At 39.7% G+C, this 15,187-nt stretch overlaps 2 protein-coding genes across 2 annotated transcripts; both read left to right on the top strand.

Annotated features, from left to right (window-relative positions):
• The first annotated feature begins 849 nt into the window (after positions 1 to 849).
• LOC114172714 (guanine nucleotide-binding protein-like NSN1) lies at positions 850 to 2,311 on the top strand. The gene is made up of 4 exons (XM_028057044.1): positions 850 to 868; positions 965 to 1,209; positions 1,551 to 1,600; positions 2,254 to 2,311. The coding sequence occupies exons 1-4, from the start codon at positions 850 to 852 to the stop codon at positions 2,309 to 2,311; spliced, it is 372 nt and encodes a 123-aa protein (XP_027912845.1).
• Positions 2,312 to 3,506: 1,195 nt separating this feature from the next.
• LOC114172713 (guanine nucleotide-binding protein-like NSN1) lies at positions 3,507 to 5,594 on the top strand. The gene is made up of 4 exons (XM_028057043.1): positions 3,507 to 3,525; positions 3,622 to 3,866; positions 4,209 to 4,258; positions 5,576 to 5,594. The coding sequence occupies exons 1-4, from the start codon at positions 3,507 to 3,509 to the stop codon at positions 5,592 to 5,594; spliced, it is 333 nt and encodes a 110-aa protein (XP_027912844.1).
• Positions 5,595 to 15,187: the final 9,593 nt, after the last annotated feature.

Raw genomic sequence — 15,187 nt, 5'->3', positions numbered from 1 at the left:
ATCAGTGCACTTTGGTTCAAAAACAATGTAGTTAAGTTCAAAAGTAGTGAAGTTCAGTTAAAAAATAGTGTAGTTCAGTTCAAAAATAGTGCAGCTCAGCTTAAATGTAGTGCAGTTCAGTTTAATTCAGTTTATTAGAAAAAAAAACAGTGCAGTTTAGTTCGCCTTAACTGAGGGAGCAATTTGAAATTTGTGATTTTTCAAGCAGTGTAGTCAGAGAGGTTGGATATATACAATTTTTAGGTTTAAATACGCTTTTGGATTGCGCACACTTTTTACGCTAGTTTAGATATCTTAGTTTTGAATATATATTACTTTATATTTTAATAAAATTAAATTGTAGAAGCTAAATATGTACTAAACTATAAGAATAAAAACTTTATAAATTGAAACCTTACTACTAACTAGTATTTATGAAAAAACACGTGTTATTGAATCTCTAAATATTAACAAATTCAGCTTAAGTTAGCCTAAGAAAACCCCTCCTAAATTTTTTGTTACAATATAGTTTTTTTATAATATATTTAAGTAATTATATTTTCTTATAAAAAAATCTAGGCATATTAAAATTCATTATTTTAGTATATCAAATTAAAAGATGAGGATATAAAAAATTTGTTTTAGAATACTAAAACAAATTTTATTGAATATCAAATTTAATATGTTGATTATCTAATTTTACCTTCTAAAATTTGATAACAATATACAACAAACTCCTTCACCCTCTTCTCTATTTGCTCCCTCCAGAGCCTCTTCAAATCTTTTCCCTTCTTCTCTCCGTTTTCTACTACTTTTGACGTGGATTATCGTTCTCATCTCTTTTTCTCTTGTGAAGGTAGAGAACACAAAATGGTGATGAAGAGCAAGAGTAAGAAAACCCAATCCCTGTTCTTTGATATCAGTAGTGTGCAATGATTTTAATTGTTTATTTTTTTATTATTGTTGTAAACTTTTTGGGTTGCAGAGATTAAGAGTAAGAGGGTTTCGTTGAAGAAGAAGTACAAGGTGATACGGAAGGTGAAAGAGCACAATAGAAAAAAAGGGAAGGAAGCGAAGAAGCTTAGGCTGAGTGGGAAAAATAAGGTTGAGAAGGATCCTGGTATTCCCAACAATTGGCCTTTTGAGGAACATGAACTCAAAGCCCTTGAAGCTCGAAGGACGAAGGCCATTGAGGAATTGGAGCAAAAGAAAGCCGAACGCAAGGAGAGGGTAATTGTTTTATCATTATTCAACTCCCATTTCATGAATTATTTCCATCGTTGGTTGATTATGTTTATTATGATTTGTTATGTTACATGATCAGCTAAATGAATGAATAAATAAAAAATGTCGGTAGAAGTTTTATGTAAACCTTGTTCCTGTAGAAAGTTCTTCATGGACAGGAAGAAAGATATATGATAGAAGATAATGAGGGCGCTTGACTGTTGGTAAATTAAAATGTGTTTGTATTATTGTATAAGTGAAGATTGACTGTTGCTATGAAGAAAAACAGTCCTTTTGATTTCTGTTTTCCTTGGAGTTAGGAACTTACTATTCATTACTTGTTTGAGGCTCGTAAAAGGAAATTGGGCTTGCTAGAGGAGGAATATGACTCTAAGTTGCTAGAGGATTCTAATAAAAATACTAATGATTTTTATAATGCTGCAAAGACCAGAGGTGTGCATTTGTGTTGTCTTTCTAATAACTCTAAAATATCATATACATATTTTCCTACCTTTCTTTTTCTATTTCTTAGGAAATCTTTTTAAATCTCATGTATATAACCATATTCACCCACATAAGAAATCGTATATCTTTTCATTAAATCCATTTAACAAATAATCCTCATATATAACTCATTTATAGTGCAATAATTACTTTATATATCCTTCAAACTAATCTCTTATCTTTCATATTCTAAAACATCATTTAAATAAAATAAATCTTTTAAAATAATAAACCATTACGTTTCTTATAATAACTTTCTAAATAAATACTTTTTAAATATTAATGGTCACTTAAAAATATTTAACATCTTTTAACAATATCTCATAATATTTAATGACATATATCTAATATCTTTTTAATTAAATAATTTTTAAACCATCACTACAAGAAATCAAGTTATTAGAGTCCCAATATAACCCTTCCAAAATCCAAAAACGGACGCTATCCAAAATTTGCGTGCGAATAAGAGTGGACTCAAAAAAGAGACGGCCTATCCCATTGAAAAGTGACTCTTTCATTTTTTGACACATTTACCTATGTTGCCAGTAGCGTGGGTCTGGCTCTCACTTCCAATTTAATATTTAAATGCTTGTGTTGTCATTAGCGTGACTTCAAACCATTTTTTTTAATAACTTATTTGAACTTAGGTTGGACCCTCTCTTATTAAATTTATAATCATTCTAAATACCAATTAATAATAATAGAATCTCAAGTCATTTTAAACAATAATTAATATCCAACCAAATTATATTTTCATTTATAATTAAGATATATATTCAGGAAGTGCAATTCCAAGTTATAAACTAAAATATACTAGCAACATAGGAACCAAAAATAGAGCAATTGATTCAAAATCAGTGCAATTCGGTTCAAAAATAGTGCAATTCAGTTCAAAATTAGTGCAATTCAGTTCAAAATCAGTGCAATTTGGTTCAAAAACAATGTAGTTAAGTTCAAAAGTAGTGAAGTTCAGTTAAAAAATAGTGTAGTTCAGTTCAAAAATAGTGCAGCTCAGCTCAAATGTAGTGCAGTTCATAAAACAGTTCAGTTCATATTATAGTGCAGTTCAGTTTAATTCAGTTTATTAGAAAAAAAAACAGTGCAGTTTAGTTCGCCTTAACTGAGGGAGCAATTTGAAATTTGTGATTTTTCAAGCAGTGTAGTCAGAGAGGTCGGATATATACAATTTTTAGGTTTAAATACGCTTTTGGATTGCGCACACTTTTTACGCTAGTTTAGATATCTTAGTTTTGGATATATATTACTTTATATTTTAATAAAATTAAATTGCAAAAGCTAAATATGTACTAAACTATAAGAATAAAAACTTTATACATTGAAACCTTACTACTAACTAGTATTTATCAAAAAACACGTGTTATTGAATCTCAAAATATTAACAAATTCAGCTTAAGTTAGCCTAAGAAAACCCCTCCTAAATTTTTTGTTACAATATAATTTTTTTATAATATATTTAGGTAATTATATTTTCTTATAAAAAAATCTAGGCATATTAAAATTCATTATTTTAGTATATCAAATTAAAAGATGAGGATATAAAAAATTTGTTTTAGAATACTAAAACAAATTTTATTGAATATCAAATTTAATATGTTGATTATCTAATTTTACCTTCTAAAATTTGATAACAATATACAACAAACTCCTTCACCCTCTTCTCTATTTGCTCCTTCCAGAGCCTCTTCAAATCTTTTCCCTTCTTCTCTCTGTTTTCTACTACTTTTGACGTGGATTATCGTTCTCATCTCTTTTTCTCTTGTGAAGGTAGAGAACACAAAATGGTGATGAAGAACAAGAGTAAGAAAACCCAATCCCTGTTCTTTGATATCAGTAGTGTGCAATGATTTTAATTGTTTATTTTTTTATTATTGTTGTGAACTTTTTGGGTTGCAGAGATTAAGAGTAAGAGGGTTTCGTTGAAGAAGAAGTACAAGGTGATACGGAAGGTGAAAGAGCACAATAGAAAAAAAGGGAAGGAAGCGAAGAAGCTTAGGCTGAGTGGGAAAAATAAGGTTGAGAAGGATCCTGCTATTCCCAACAATTGGCCTTTTAAGGAACATGAACTCAAAGCCCTTGAAGCTCGAAGGACGAAGGCCATTGAGGAATTGGAGCAAAAGAAAGCCGAACGCAAGGAGAGGGTAATTGTTTTATCATTATTCAACTCCCATTTCATAAATTATTTCCATCGTTGGTTGATTATGTTTATTATGATTTGTTATGTTACATGATCAGCTAAATGAATGAATAAATAAAAAATGTCGGTAGAAGTTTTATGTAAACCTTGTTCCTGTAGAAAGTTCTTCATGGACAGGAAGAAAGATATATGATAGAAGATAATGAGGGCGCTTGACTGTTGGTAAATTAAAATGTGTTTGTATTATTGTATAAGTGAAGATTGACTGTTGCTATGAAGAAAAACAGTCCTTTTTGATTTCTGTTTTCCTTGGAGTTAGGAACTTACTATTCATTACTTGTTTGAGGCTCGTAAAAGGAAATTGGGCTTGCTAGAGGAGGAATATGACTCTAAGTTGCTAGAGGATTCTAATAAAAATACTAATGATTTTTATAATGCTGCAAAGACCAGAGGTGTGCATTTGTGTTGTCTTTCTAATAACTCTAAAATATCATATACATATTTTCCTACCTTTCTTTTTCTATTTCTTAGGAAATCTTTTTAAATCTCATGTATATAACCATATTCACCCACATAAGAAATCGTATATCTTTTCATTAAATCCATTTAACAAATAATCCTCATATATAACTCATTTATAGTGCAATAATTACTTTATATATCCTTCAAACTAATCTCTTATCTTTCATATTCTAAAACATCATTTAAATAAAATAAATCTTTTAAAATAATAAACCATTACGTTTCTTATAATAACTTTCTAAATAAATACTTTTTAAATAATTAATGGTCACTTAAAAATATTTAACATCTTTTAACAATATCTCATAATATTTAATGACATATATCTAATATCTTTTTAATTAAATAATTTTTAAACCATCACTACAAGAAATCAAGAAATCCAAAATTTGCGTGCGAATAAGAGCGGACTCAAAAAAGAGACGGCCTATCCCATTGAAAAGTGACTCTTTCATTTTTTGACACATTTACCTATGTTGCCAGTAGCGTGGGTCTGGCTCTCACTTCCAATTTAATATTTAAATGCTTGTTTTGTCATTAGCGTGACTTCAAACCATTTTTTTTAATAACTTATTTGAACTTAGGTTGGACCCTCTCTTATTAAATTTATAATCATTCTAAATACAAATTAATAATAATAGAATCTCAAGTCATTTTAAACAATAATTAATAACCAACCAAATTATATTTTCATTTATAATTAAGATATATATTTAGGAAGTGCAATTCCAAGTTATAAACTAAAATATACTAGCAACATAGGAACCAAAAATAGAGCAATTGATTCAAAATCAGTGCAATTCGGTTCAAAAATAGTGCAATTCAGTTCAAAATTAGTGCAATTCAGTTCAAAATCAGTGCAATTTGGTTCAAAAACAATGTAGTTAAGTTCAAAAGTAGTGCAGTTCAGTTAAAAAATAGTGTAGTTCTGTTCAAAAATAGTGCAGCTCAGCTCAAATGTAGTGCAGTTTGTAACATCCCTAGGGAATATTACTTAAAAATAAATAATAAAAGAAATAAATTCATTAATGGTCAACTCGATAAGAATCCCAACGCGGGAAAATTTCAATTTATAAAGATAGCGCGCCAAAACTCAGAACTGAATTCATAAAATGTTTACAAGTTTCCAAAGTCTGTGTTTAAAACATAAAATACATATGATTAAAAACTCTAGTTCTAATCCTATGCTAGCCCTCACTCCGCCATCTGAACATCCTCAGCACCACCTATATCAACATCTGCTCCCGTGTAACGAATCACACGATCATCGCCAAACACAAACAGAAAGGGTGAGCTGAGAAAATAAAATAACAAGTATATATACACAAGGTAGATCATTTACCCATCTATTTTGTTCTAGTTAATTCTTGGCCAAGACCCTAACCCCAAGACTTATCAGTCTTCAATTCATACCATTTGTTAGCCTTGGACTCGGGAATCTGATGCTCACAGGAACCTGCCCGCTCGTGGTCCTGCCTCTACGAACCTCCCCGCTCGTAGTCCTCCTCTACGAACCTCCCCGCTCGTAGTCCTACTCTATGGACCTGCCCGCCCGTAGTCCAACACATGTGATCCACCAGCCCCCGTACCTTCCCGCACGTGGCATCTCTCAACGTGAGCACGGAACATACGAACCTACCTCGCTCGTATCCCCACGTGAGAGTAACTTGATATGGACCTCCCCGCCAATATCATCACATGTCAAATACCATCCATGAACCTACCCGCTCATGGCACAGCATCTCCCGATCCAAGCAAAGCGTCATTGTCAGTTGAAACAACACACTCAAAAGCAAAGAGCAACAGCATTTCCGCCTGGCTCGGCCCACATGCCGCTAGGCGAAACTATTCCAGACCGCCTGGCGGTATTCACTCACCGCCAGGCGCCAGCGTCCTCCCAAACCCACTGTTTTCTCGTCACCGCCTGGCGGAGCTCGACGTGCCGCTAGGCGCACCTCAGCGTAGCGCACTCTCCTGTTAAACCCATCACTCACAAAGTTCACAGGAGAACCCCAATATCCAGCCCACACATAGGTGGATTTACAACTAACCATATGTAACCAAATACATGTGCTTTTACCTCTATCAATCCACTCACTTAAGGCCTCTTTAATTTAACAAGATCTTAGACATAGAATGACCACTTCATCCATCCTAGGAACTGCTAGCATTACAATTACCTTTCATCACACCCCTAAATGTACAGCATGCTCTCGTCAACTCCCCAGTTCCTTACTTCTCTTATACCCTAAATCATATGCTCCTTCCCTCTTCTTGTCTTCTTCCATCTCCCTTTCATCCTTGACTAACATTCCAATCCCTAACATTTCTTGATCCCCACCCTTACTCATATTTTTTTTTCCTATTCGATCATCAACCACCCTACATTTCCTTTATAATTCTCTCATGTTTTATTTTCCACCCAACACTCTCCAGATTTCTCACACCACTCTGATAGGACATTGTCGCCTGGCGGATAATCATCCACCGCCAGGCGGTGCATCAGATCATGGGTATCATACCCAGATTTCTGCACACGCTCTCAACACCCAAAATTCCAGAATCTGATTTCCGCTTTTGTCTCTAACAATGATCATCAGTTTTGCATAGTTTTATTACCCCCGTCCTTCCTCATATTACTCATCACATCTTGTTAGGTTTCAAACATCGCATTACATACCCAATTCAATAATCAGCGAATTCCCTCCCTTATCCCACGATTCCTACACCAATGACAGTTTAACGCGTGCCAATACCAGAAACATCGAGGTCTTTTACAACGTCGCAACTATAGCCATTAATTGCAATCAACACCAAAACAACATACAACGCAGTTCAATCAAACAGTATCAATATAGCGTACATCGCCTGGCGGCTCAATCCCACCGCCAGGAAGTTCATAACAGAAACAACACATTTAGGTCAAACTGATGTGCCGCCTGGCGGCACCTACATGCCCGCCAGGCGGTTTCTGGGCAGATTCCCAGAATTTTTCGTGAAACAGCGTCCGAGAAAAAGGAAAACTCATACATTTTTACAAAACGACACATAACCAATCAAATACGAATTAAAACACAACAAGCAACTCCCCTAACCTGGATTCTTGGCCCAAATTCGAATAGGTGTGCTTATCCCTTCACCAAACCTCCCTAGCCCTTGCTTTCCACTCCAACCTTTGCGTTTCCAGCCTCACTGCCTTACTTTATCAGTCCCAATTCTTGGAAAAGCCTTTGCTTATGAGTACCACGAACCCTCAATGCTATTTTCTTCTCTTTTAACCCTTCCTCTCGCTATCTCTCTCCTTTAATTGCTCCTTTAGTGGCTTACACGAATTTTAAATAAAAAGTGATACCAAGGCTAACCAAATACTCAACTAACTCTCTGATTTCCAGCCCTTAGGTTACCCCTCCCTTGGCTGCTAAGTTTCTAATCCTTCCACATTCATGCACAAGAAAAATTTGGCAAAAAGGAATTATTTAGTTCTCAACAAGGTTTGAACCCACTCTCATGCACATACCAAGCCAAGGCCAAACCACTCAACCATACGCGTTCAATATATAAGCACACAAAACACATAATTTAAATAACATCCAAGTGGCACACATAGGACTCGAACCCAAGTCCTCACACACAATAAAGTACTCTCAACCACTTGAGCTAGTACTTTTCCATGTCATAGCTCCTCACATTTATTGCTTTAAATGTTCTTGCTACCCGTCCTAATTAAATAATTAATTAAATAACTATTTAATTTTCCCGGGTCTTACATTACACCCACCTTTTAAGATTTTCGTCCTCGAAAATAAAACTTACCAGGAAATAAGTACGGATAGGATTGCTTTATGCGATCCTCCATTTCCCAGGTCATTTCCTGAGTAGTCTCATCCCACAACACCTTCACAGTTTTAATCTCCTTCCCCCGCAGCTGCTTCACCTGTGAATCCAGAATTCGCATTGGCCCAATGCTCACCGTCAAATCCTCCCGAATCTGAATATCATCTGACTCCAGTACGTGTGACGGATCTGCAACATATTTCCTCAACTGGGAAATGTGGAACACGTTATGCAGATTCATCAGGTGTGGTGGTAGGGCGATCTCATAAGCTGCAACTCCAATTCTCCTCAGAATGTGATAAGGCCCAACAAATCTCGGGGTTAGCTTCCTCGATTTGATGGCCCTCCCAATACCAGCTGTCGGCGTTACCCTGAGGAATACATGATCCCCAACCTCGAACTCTAGAGGTCGTCTCCTCCTATCTGCATAGGACTTCTGTCTGCTCTGTGTAGCCCTCATTCTCTCCTGGATTGCCCTAACCTTCTCAGAGGTTTGCTGTAAAAACTCGGGACCCAACACTAATGATTCTCCATCCTGGTTCCAACACAGTGGCGTCCTACACCGCCGCCCAGACAATGCCTCATATGGAGCCATACCGATGCTGGTGTGATAACTGTTGTTGTATGTGAACTCCATTAAGGGAAGCATCACACTCCAACTACCCATGTGATCCAATACACAAGCCCTCAATAGATCCTCCAAGGACTGAATGGTACGCTCCGACTGCCCATCAGTCTGAGGATGATATGCAGAACTCATCCTCAACTGAGTTCCCAACGTTGCCTGTAATGACTGCCAAAAACGAGAAGTGAATCTCGGATCTCTATCTGACACTATACTGGCCGGCACACCGTGCAACCTGACCACTTCCCTCACGTACAACTCAGCCAATCTGTCCATTGACCACTTTTGATTAATAGCAAGGAAGTGAGCACACTTTGTCAACCTGTCCACTATTACCCAGATTGAGTCGTGCCCCTTCACAGACTTCGGCAAGTGAGTGACGAAATCCATAGCTACACTGTCCCATTTCCATTGAGGAATATCCAATGACTCCAGTGTACCCCCTGGTCGCTGGTGTTCAATCTTGGCCTTCTGACATACCAAGCACGATGCCACAAAGTCTGCAATGTCAGTCTTCATCCCGTTCCACTAGAAAGACTGTTTCAAGTCGTGATACATCTTAGTCATACCTGGATGTATGCTAAGACGACTTTTATGGCCTTCCTCTAGAATTTGTTTCCTCAACCTCCAATCTCCAGGCACACAGACTCGGTCTCTGAACCTTAGGATACCATCTGTCCCGATCCTGTAGTTTTTCCCCTTCTCAGTCCCTATCCAACTCACAAATTGCTGCAACTCAGCATCATCCCTCTGTTGATCTCGAATAACTCCCAATACATCACTAGTCAATGTAAGCACCCCACATTTGATGCAATCATCACTCAGTTGCATACCCAGATTCATATCCCTGAGCTTCTCAATTAACTCCAACTCCTTCACCATCATAGCTGAGATGTGCATCCGTTTCCGACTCAAAGCGTCCGCCACCACATTAGCTTTACCCGGGTGGTAGAGTAATTCAAAATCGTAATCCTTGAGATACTCCATCCAACGACGCTGTCTCATATTTAGCTCCTTCTGATCGAACAGATATTTCAGGCTTTTATGATCGCTAAACACCTGAAATTGAGAGCCGTACAAATAGTGTCTCCATGTTTTAAGAGCAAACACCACAGCAGCCAACTCCAGATCATGGGTAGGGTAGTTTTTCTCATGCACCTTTAACTGTCTAGAGGCATAAGCTACCGGCCTCTTCTCCTGCATTAGTACACAACCCAAACCCTGGTAGGATGCATCGCAGTATACCTCAAACATCTTACTGGTATCTGGAATAATTAAAATCGGAGCGGTAGTCAACCTCCTTTTCATCTCTTCAAAGCATTCCTCACATTTATCAGTCCATGAGAAGGGTTGATCCTTCCTAGTGAGTTGAGTTAATGGACTCACCATTTTAGAAAACCCTTCCACAAACCTCCTGTAGTATCCAGCCAATCCCAAGAAGCTTCTGACTTCTGTCATAGTTTGAGGTCTCTCCCATTTCAACACTGTCTCAATCTTACTTGGGTCCACTGATATACCGTGTGAAGAAATTACGTGCCCCAGAAATTGCACCTTGTCCAACCAAAATTCACATTTGGACAGTTTATCGTACAGCTGATGTTCCCTCAATACCTCCAGCACAATTCTCAGATGACCAGCATGCTCCTCTTTAGTCCGCGAGTAGATGAGAATATCATCTATAAACACTACCACGAATCTGTCCAGATACGGTCTGAAGATGCGGTTCATGTAATCCATGAAGACAACTGGGGCGTTTGTCACTCCAAAGGGCATCACGGCATATTCGTAATGTCCATATCTCGATCTAAAGGCTGTCTTCTGGACGTCCTCTGGCTTGACTAAGATCTGATGATAGCCAGACCTCAAGTCAATCTTGGAGAATACTCCTGCCCCTCTGAGCTGATCAAGCAAATCATCGATTCCAGGCAGTGGGTACTTGTTCTTTATCGTCAACTTGTTCAACTGACGATAATCGACGCACAGCCGAGAACTACCGTCTTTCTTCTTCACTAATAACACCGGGGCTCCCCACGGTGAAGCGCTGGGTCGGATGAATTTCTTCTCTAGCAGGTCTTCTATCTGATTCTTCAACTCTGCTAATTCAGCCGGTGCCATTCTGTATGGCGCTGCCGACACTGGACCCGCTCTAGGGATTAGATCAATTGAGAAATCTATATCCCGGCTGGGTGGTAACTCAGGTATCTCGTCTGGAAATACGTCGGCATATTCATCCACTACCGGTATCTTACTGATCTGCTCTTCTGTACTCATCTTTTTCTCTTGGGCCACTATCACGAAACAAGTCGACCCCCTCTTCATCTCTTTCACTGCCTCACCAGACGTCACCAACTCTATCCCTTCTGTTTCTAGGAACACAATTTTGCGTCGTCCACAATCAAGCACCACATGGTTGATAGACAGCCAGTCCATTCCCAATATGACCTCCAATCCCTCCAAGGGCAAACAGACTAGATTCACCTTGAAGCGTCTGCCCTCTACCTCCATCAAGCATCCAACACAGGCTACATTTGTTGAAACCTGCCCAGATGCGGGTGTCGAGACTACCAACTCGCATCCAAGGTCACGAGTAGACAACCCCAATTTCTTCACGCAATCATGAGATATGAAGGAGTGCGAAGCTCTTGAATCGAATAGCACTAACACACTGTTACCAAAAAGCAAGCAATGATCCAGAATAAGATTACCTGCCCGGGTGGCCTCTGTGCTAGTCATGGCAAAAACCCGGCCTGCAGCTCTCGGCCTGTCAGAAGAGGATGGCTGAGGTCGTGATGCTGGTGTAGTCTTCCTATTAGGACATCTGTTGGCGAAATGTCCTGGCTGATCACAGGCATAGCACTTACGAGCGCCCATGCCACTACCTCCGCTGCGTGCGGGTCTAGTACAATCTCGCTGCAGATGCTCACCCCCACAATTATAGCACCTCGGTCTCCATGAAGACGCGACTGGTCTACTATAGGGCTTCTTCTGGACTCTGCCCTCAGCACCATTTTTCTGTGTGCGGTTGACCCGGCTGGGTCCCATCTCCAGCTGCTCTACGCTCTTGGCTTGCTCAACCAAGGTTGGAAACTCTCGCACCCTCAGTGGTACAATAAAACGCCTCAGTTCATGTTTGAGGCCCCCCTCAAACTTTCTACAGCGCCACTCCTCCGTCACTGTCTGGGAGTAGAATCTCGAGAGGTACTCAAACCTCTCCACATAGTCTTGCACTGATAGACTTCCTTGCTGTAGAGTGAGAAACTCTGCCTCGCACTCATGTTTAGCGCTATCAGGGAAATATTTCTCCAGGAACCTCGTCCTGAAGTTAGCCCAAGTCACATCTTCAGCTCTATTTATCATCTGTTGCTGCATACTCATCCACCAATACTCAACTTCAGTCACTAATAGGAAGGTGGCAAAATTTAGCTTTTGCGCCTCTGTGCACTCTATCACTCTGAATATTTTCTCACATTCACGGAGCCATGCGTCCGCCTCATCTGGGGTGGCTTTCCCAGTGAATTTAGCCGGCTTGTGACGCATAAAGTCCTCCATGGTCACTGGCCTAACAGGTGGGATCATCGCCCTCGGTGGTGTTGCCACAGGCTGCATAGCATCCACCATCCTATGGATTGCGTTAGCAATCTCATCAGCGCCAGCGGTATTTCTACGCCTTTTGTTTGCCATTGCCTGTGCACGCCACATATTCGGCTGTTAAAATCGAACAGCTAAAGATTAAATTATACTCTATCATATTTAACATCCAGCACACATCAATCAATTTCACACAACAAACGTCAGCTCACTCCCCAGTTTGCCCCAAAAGCATCAAAACGTTTGCTCTGATACCAAATGTAACATCCCTAGGGAATATTACTTAAAAATAAATAATAAAAGAAATAAATTCATTAATGGTCATCTCGATAAGAATCCCAACGCGGGAAAATTTCAATTTATAAAGATAGCGCGCCAAAACTCATAACTGAATTCATAAAATGTTTACAAGTTTCCAAAGTCTGTGTTTAAAACATAAAATACATATGATTAAAAACTCTAGCTCTAATCCCATGCTAGCCCTCACTCCGCCATCTGAACATCCTCAGCACCACCTGTATCAACATCTACTCCCGTGTAACGAATCACACGATCATTGCCAAACACAAACAGAAAGGGTGAGCTGAGAAAATAAAATAACAAGTATATATACACAAGGTAGATCATTTACCCATCTATTTTGTTCTAGTTAATTTTTGGCCAAGAACCTAACCCCAAGACTTATCAGTCTTCAATTCATACAATTTGTTAGCCTTGGACTCGGGAATCTGATGCTCACACGAACCTGCCCGCTCGTGGTCCTGCCTCTACGAACCTCCCCGCTCGTAGCCCTGCTCTACGAACCTCCCCGCTCGTAGTCCTACTCTACGGACCTGCCCGCCCGTAGTCCAACACATGTGATCCACCAGCCCCCGTACCTCCCCGCACGTGGCATCTCTCAACGTGAGCACGGAACATACGAACCTACCTCACTCGTATCCCCACGTGAGAGTAACTTGATATGGACCTCCCCGCCCATATCATCACATGTCAAACACCATCCATGAACCTACCCGCTCATGGCACAGCATCTCCCGATCCAAGCAAAGCGTCATTGTCAGTTGAAACAACACACTCAAAAGCAAAGAGCAACAGCATTTCCGCCTGGCTCAGCCCACATGCCGCTAGGCGAAACTGTTCCAGACCGCCTGGCGGTATTCACTCACCGCCAGGCGCCAGCGTCCTCCCAAACCCACTGTTTTCTCGTCACCGCCTGGCAGAGCATGACGTGCCGCTAGGCGCACCTCAGCGTAGCGCACTCTCCTGTTAAACCCATCACCTGACGGGTATCAGCGTACCGCCAGGCACCATACCAGAACAGTACTTTTCTGGTTTATAACACTCCGTTACTTCAATTCTACTATTTAACTCACTCACAAAGTTCACAGGAGAACCCCAATATCCAGCCCACACATAGGTGGATTTACAACTAACCATATGTAACCAAATACATGTGCTTTTACCTCTATCAATCCACTCAGTTAAGTCCTCTTTAATTTAACAAGATCTTAGACATAGAATGACCACTTCATCCATCCTAGGAACTGCTAGCATTACAATTACCTTTCATCACACCCCTAAATGTACAACATGCTCTCGTCAACTCCCTAGTTCCTTACTTCTCTTATACCCTAAATCATATGCTCCTTCCCTCTTCTTGTCTTCTTCCATCTCTCTTTCATCCTTGACTAACATTCCAATCCCTAACATTTCTTGATCCCCACCCTTACTCATATTTTTTTTTCCTATTCGATCATCAACCACCCTACATTTCCTTTATAATTCTCTCATGTTTTATTTTCCACCCAACACTCTCCAGATTTCTCACACCACTCTGATAGGACACTGTCGCCTCGCGGATAATCATCCACCGCCAGGCGGTGCATCAGATCATGGGTATCATACCCAGATTTCTGCACACGCTCTCAACACCCAAACTTCCAGAATCTGATTTCCGCTTTTGTCTCTAACAATGATCATCAGTTTTGCATAGTTTTATTACCCCCGTCCTTCCTCATATTACTCATCACATCTCGTTAGGTTTCAAACATCGCATTACATACCCAATTCAATAATCAGCGAATTCCCTCCCTTATCCCGCGATTCCTACACCAATGACAGTTTAACGCGTGCCAATACCAGAAACATCAAGGTCTTTTACAACGTCGCAACTATAGCCATTAATTGCAATCAACACCAAAACAACATACAACGCAGTTCAATCAAACAGTATCAATATAGCGTACATCGCCTGGCGGCTCAATCCCACCGCCAGGAAGTTCATAACAGAAACAACACATTTAGGTCAAACTGATGTGCCGCCTGGCGGCACCTGCATGCCCGCCAGGCGGTTTCTGGGCAGATTCCCAGAATTTTTCGTGAAACAGCGTCCGAGAAAAAGGAAAACTCATACATTTTTACAAAACGACACATAACCAATCAAATATGAATTAAAACACAGCAAGCAACTCCCCTAACCTGGATTCTTGGCCCAAATTCGAATAGGTGTGCTTATCCCTTCACCAAACCTCCCTAGCCCTTGCTTTCCACTCCAACCTTTGCGTTTCCAGCCTCACTGCCTTACTTTATCAGTCCCAATTCTCGGAAAAGCCTTTGCTTATGAGTACCACGAACCCTCAATGCTATTTTCTTCTCTTTTAACCCTTCCTCTCGCTATCTCTATCCTTTAATTGCTCCTTTAGTGGCTTACACGAATTTTAAATAAAAAGTGATACCAAGGCTAACCAAATACTCAA

The sequence above is a fragment of the Vigna unguiculata genome, unplaced genomic scaffold (genome assembly GCF_004118075.2).
Source record: "Vigna unguiculata cultivar IT97K-499-35 unplaced genomic scaffold, ASM411807v1 contig_689, whole genome shotgun sequence".
Lineage (NCBI taxonomy): Eukaryota > Viridiplantae > Streptophyta > Magnoliopsida > Fabales > Fabaceae > Vigna > Vigna unguiculata.
This window is presented reverse-complemented; position numbering and strand designations above follow the sequence as displayed.

Bases quoted from the DNA above. Each gene is read 5' to 3' on its own strand.
- LOC114172714 (XM_028057044.1), top strand. The intron at 1,210-1,550 runs GTAATTGTTTTA...TACTTGTTTGAG, and splicing joins AAGCCGAACGCAAGGAGAGG to GCTCGTAAAAGGAAATTGGG. The intron at 1,601-2,253 runs GCTAGAGGATTC...CTATGTTGCCAG, and splicing joins GAGGAATATGACTCTAAGTT to TAGCGTGGGTCTGGCTCTCA.
- LOC114172713 (XM_028057043.1), top strand. The intron at 3,867-4,208 runs GTAATTGTTTTA...TACTTGTTTGAG, and splicing joins AAGCCGAACGCAAGGAGAGG to GCTCGTAAAAGGAAATTGGG.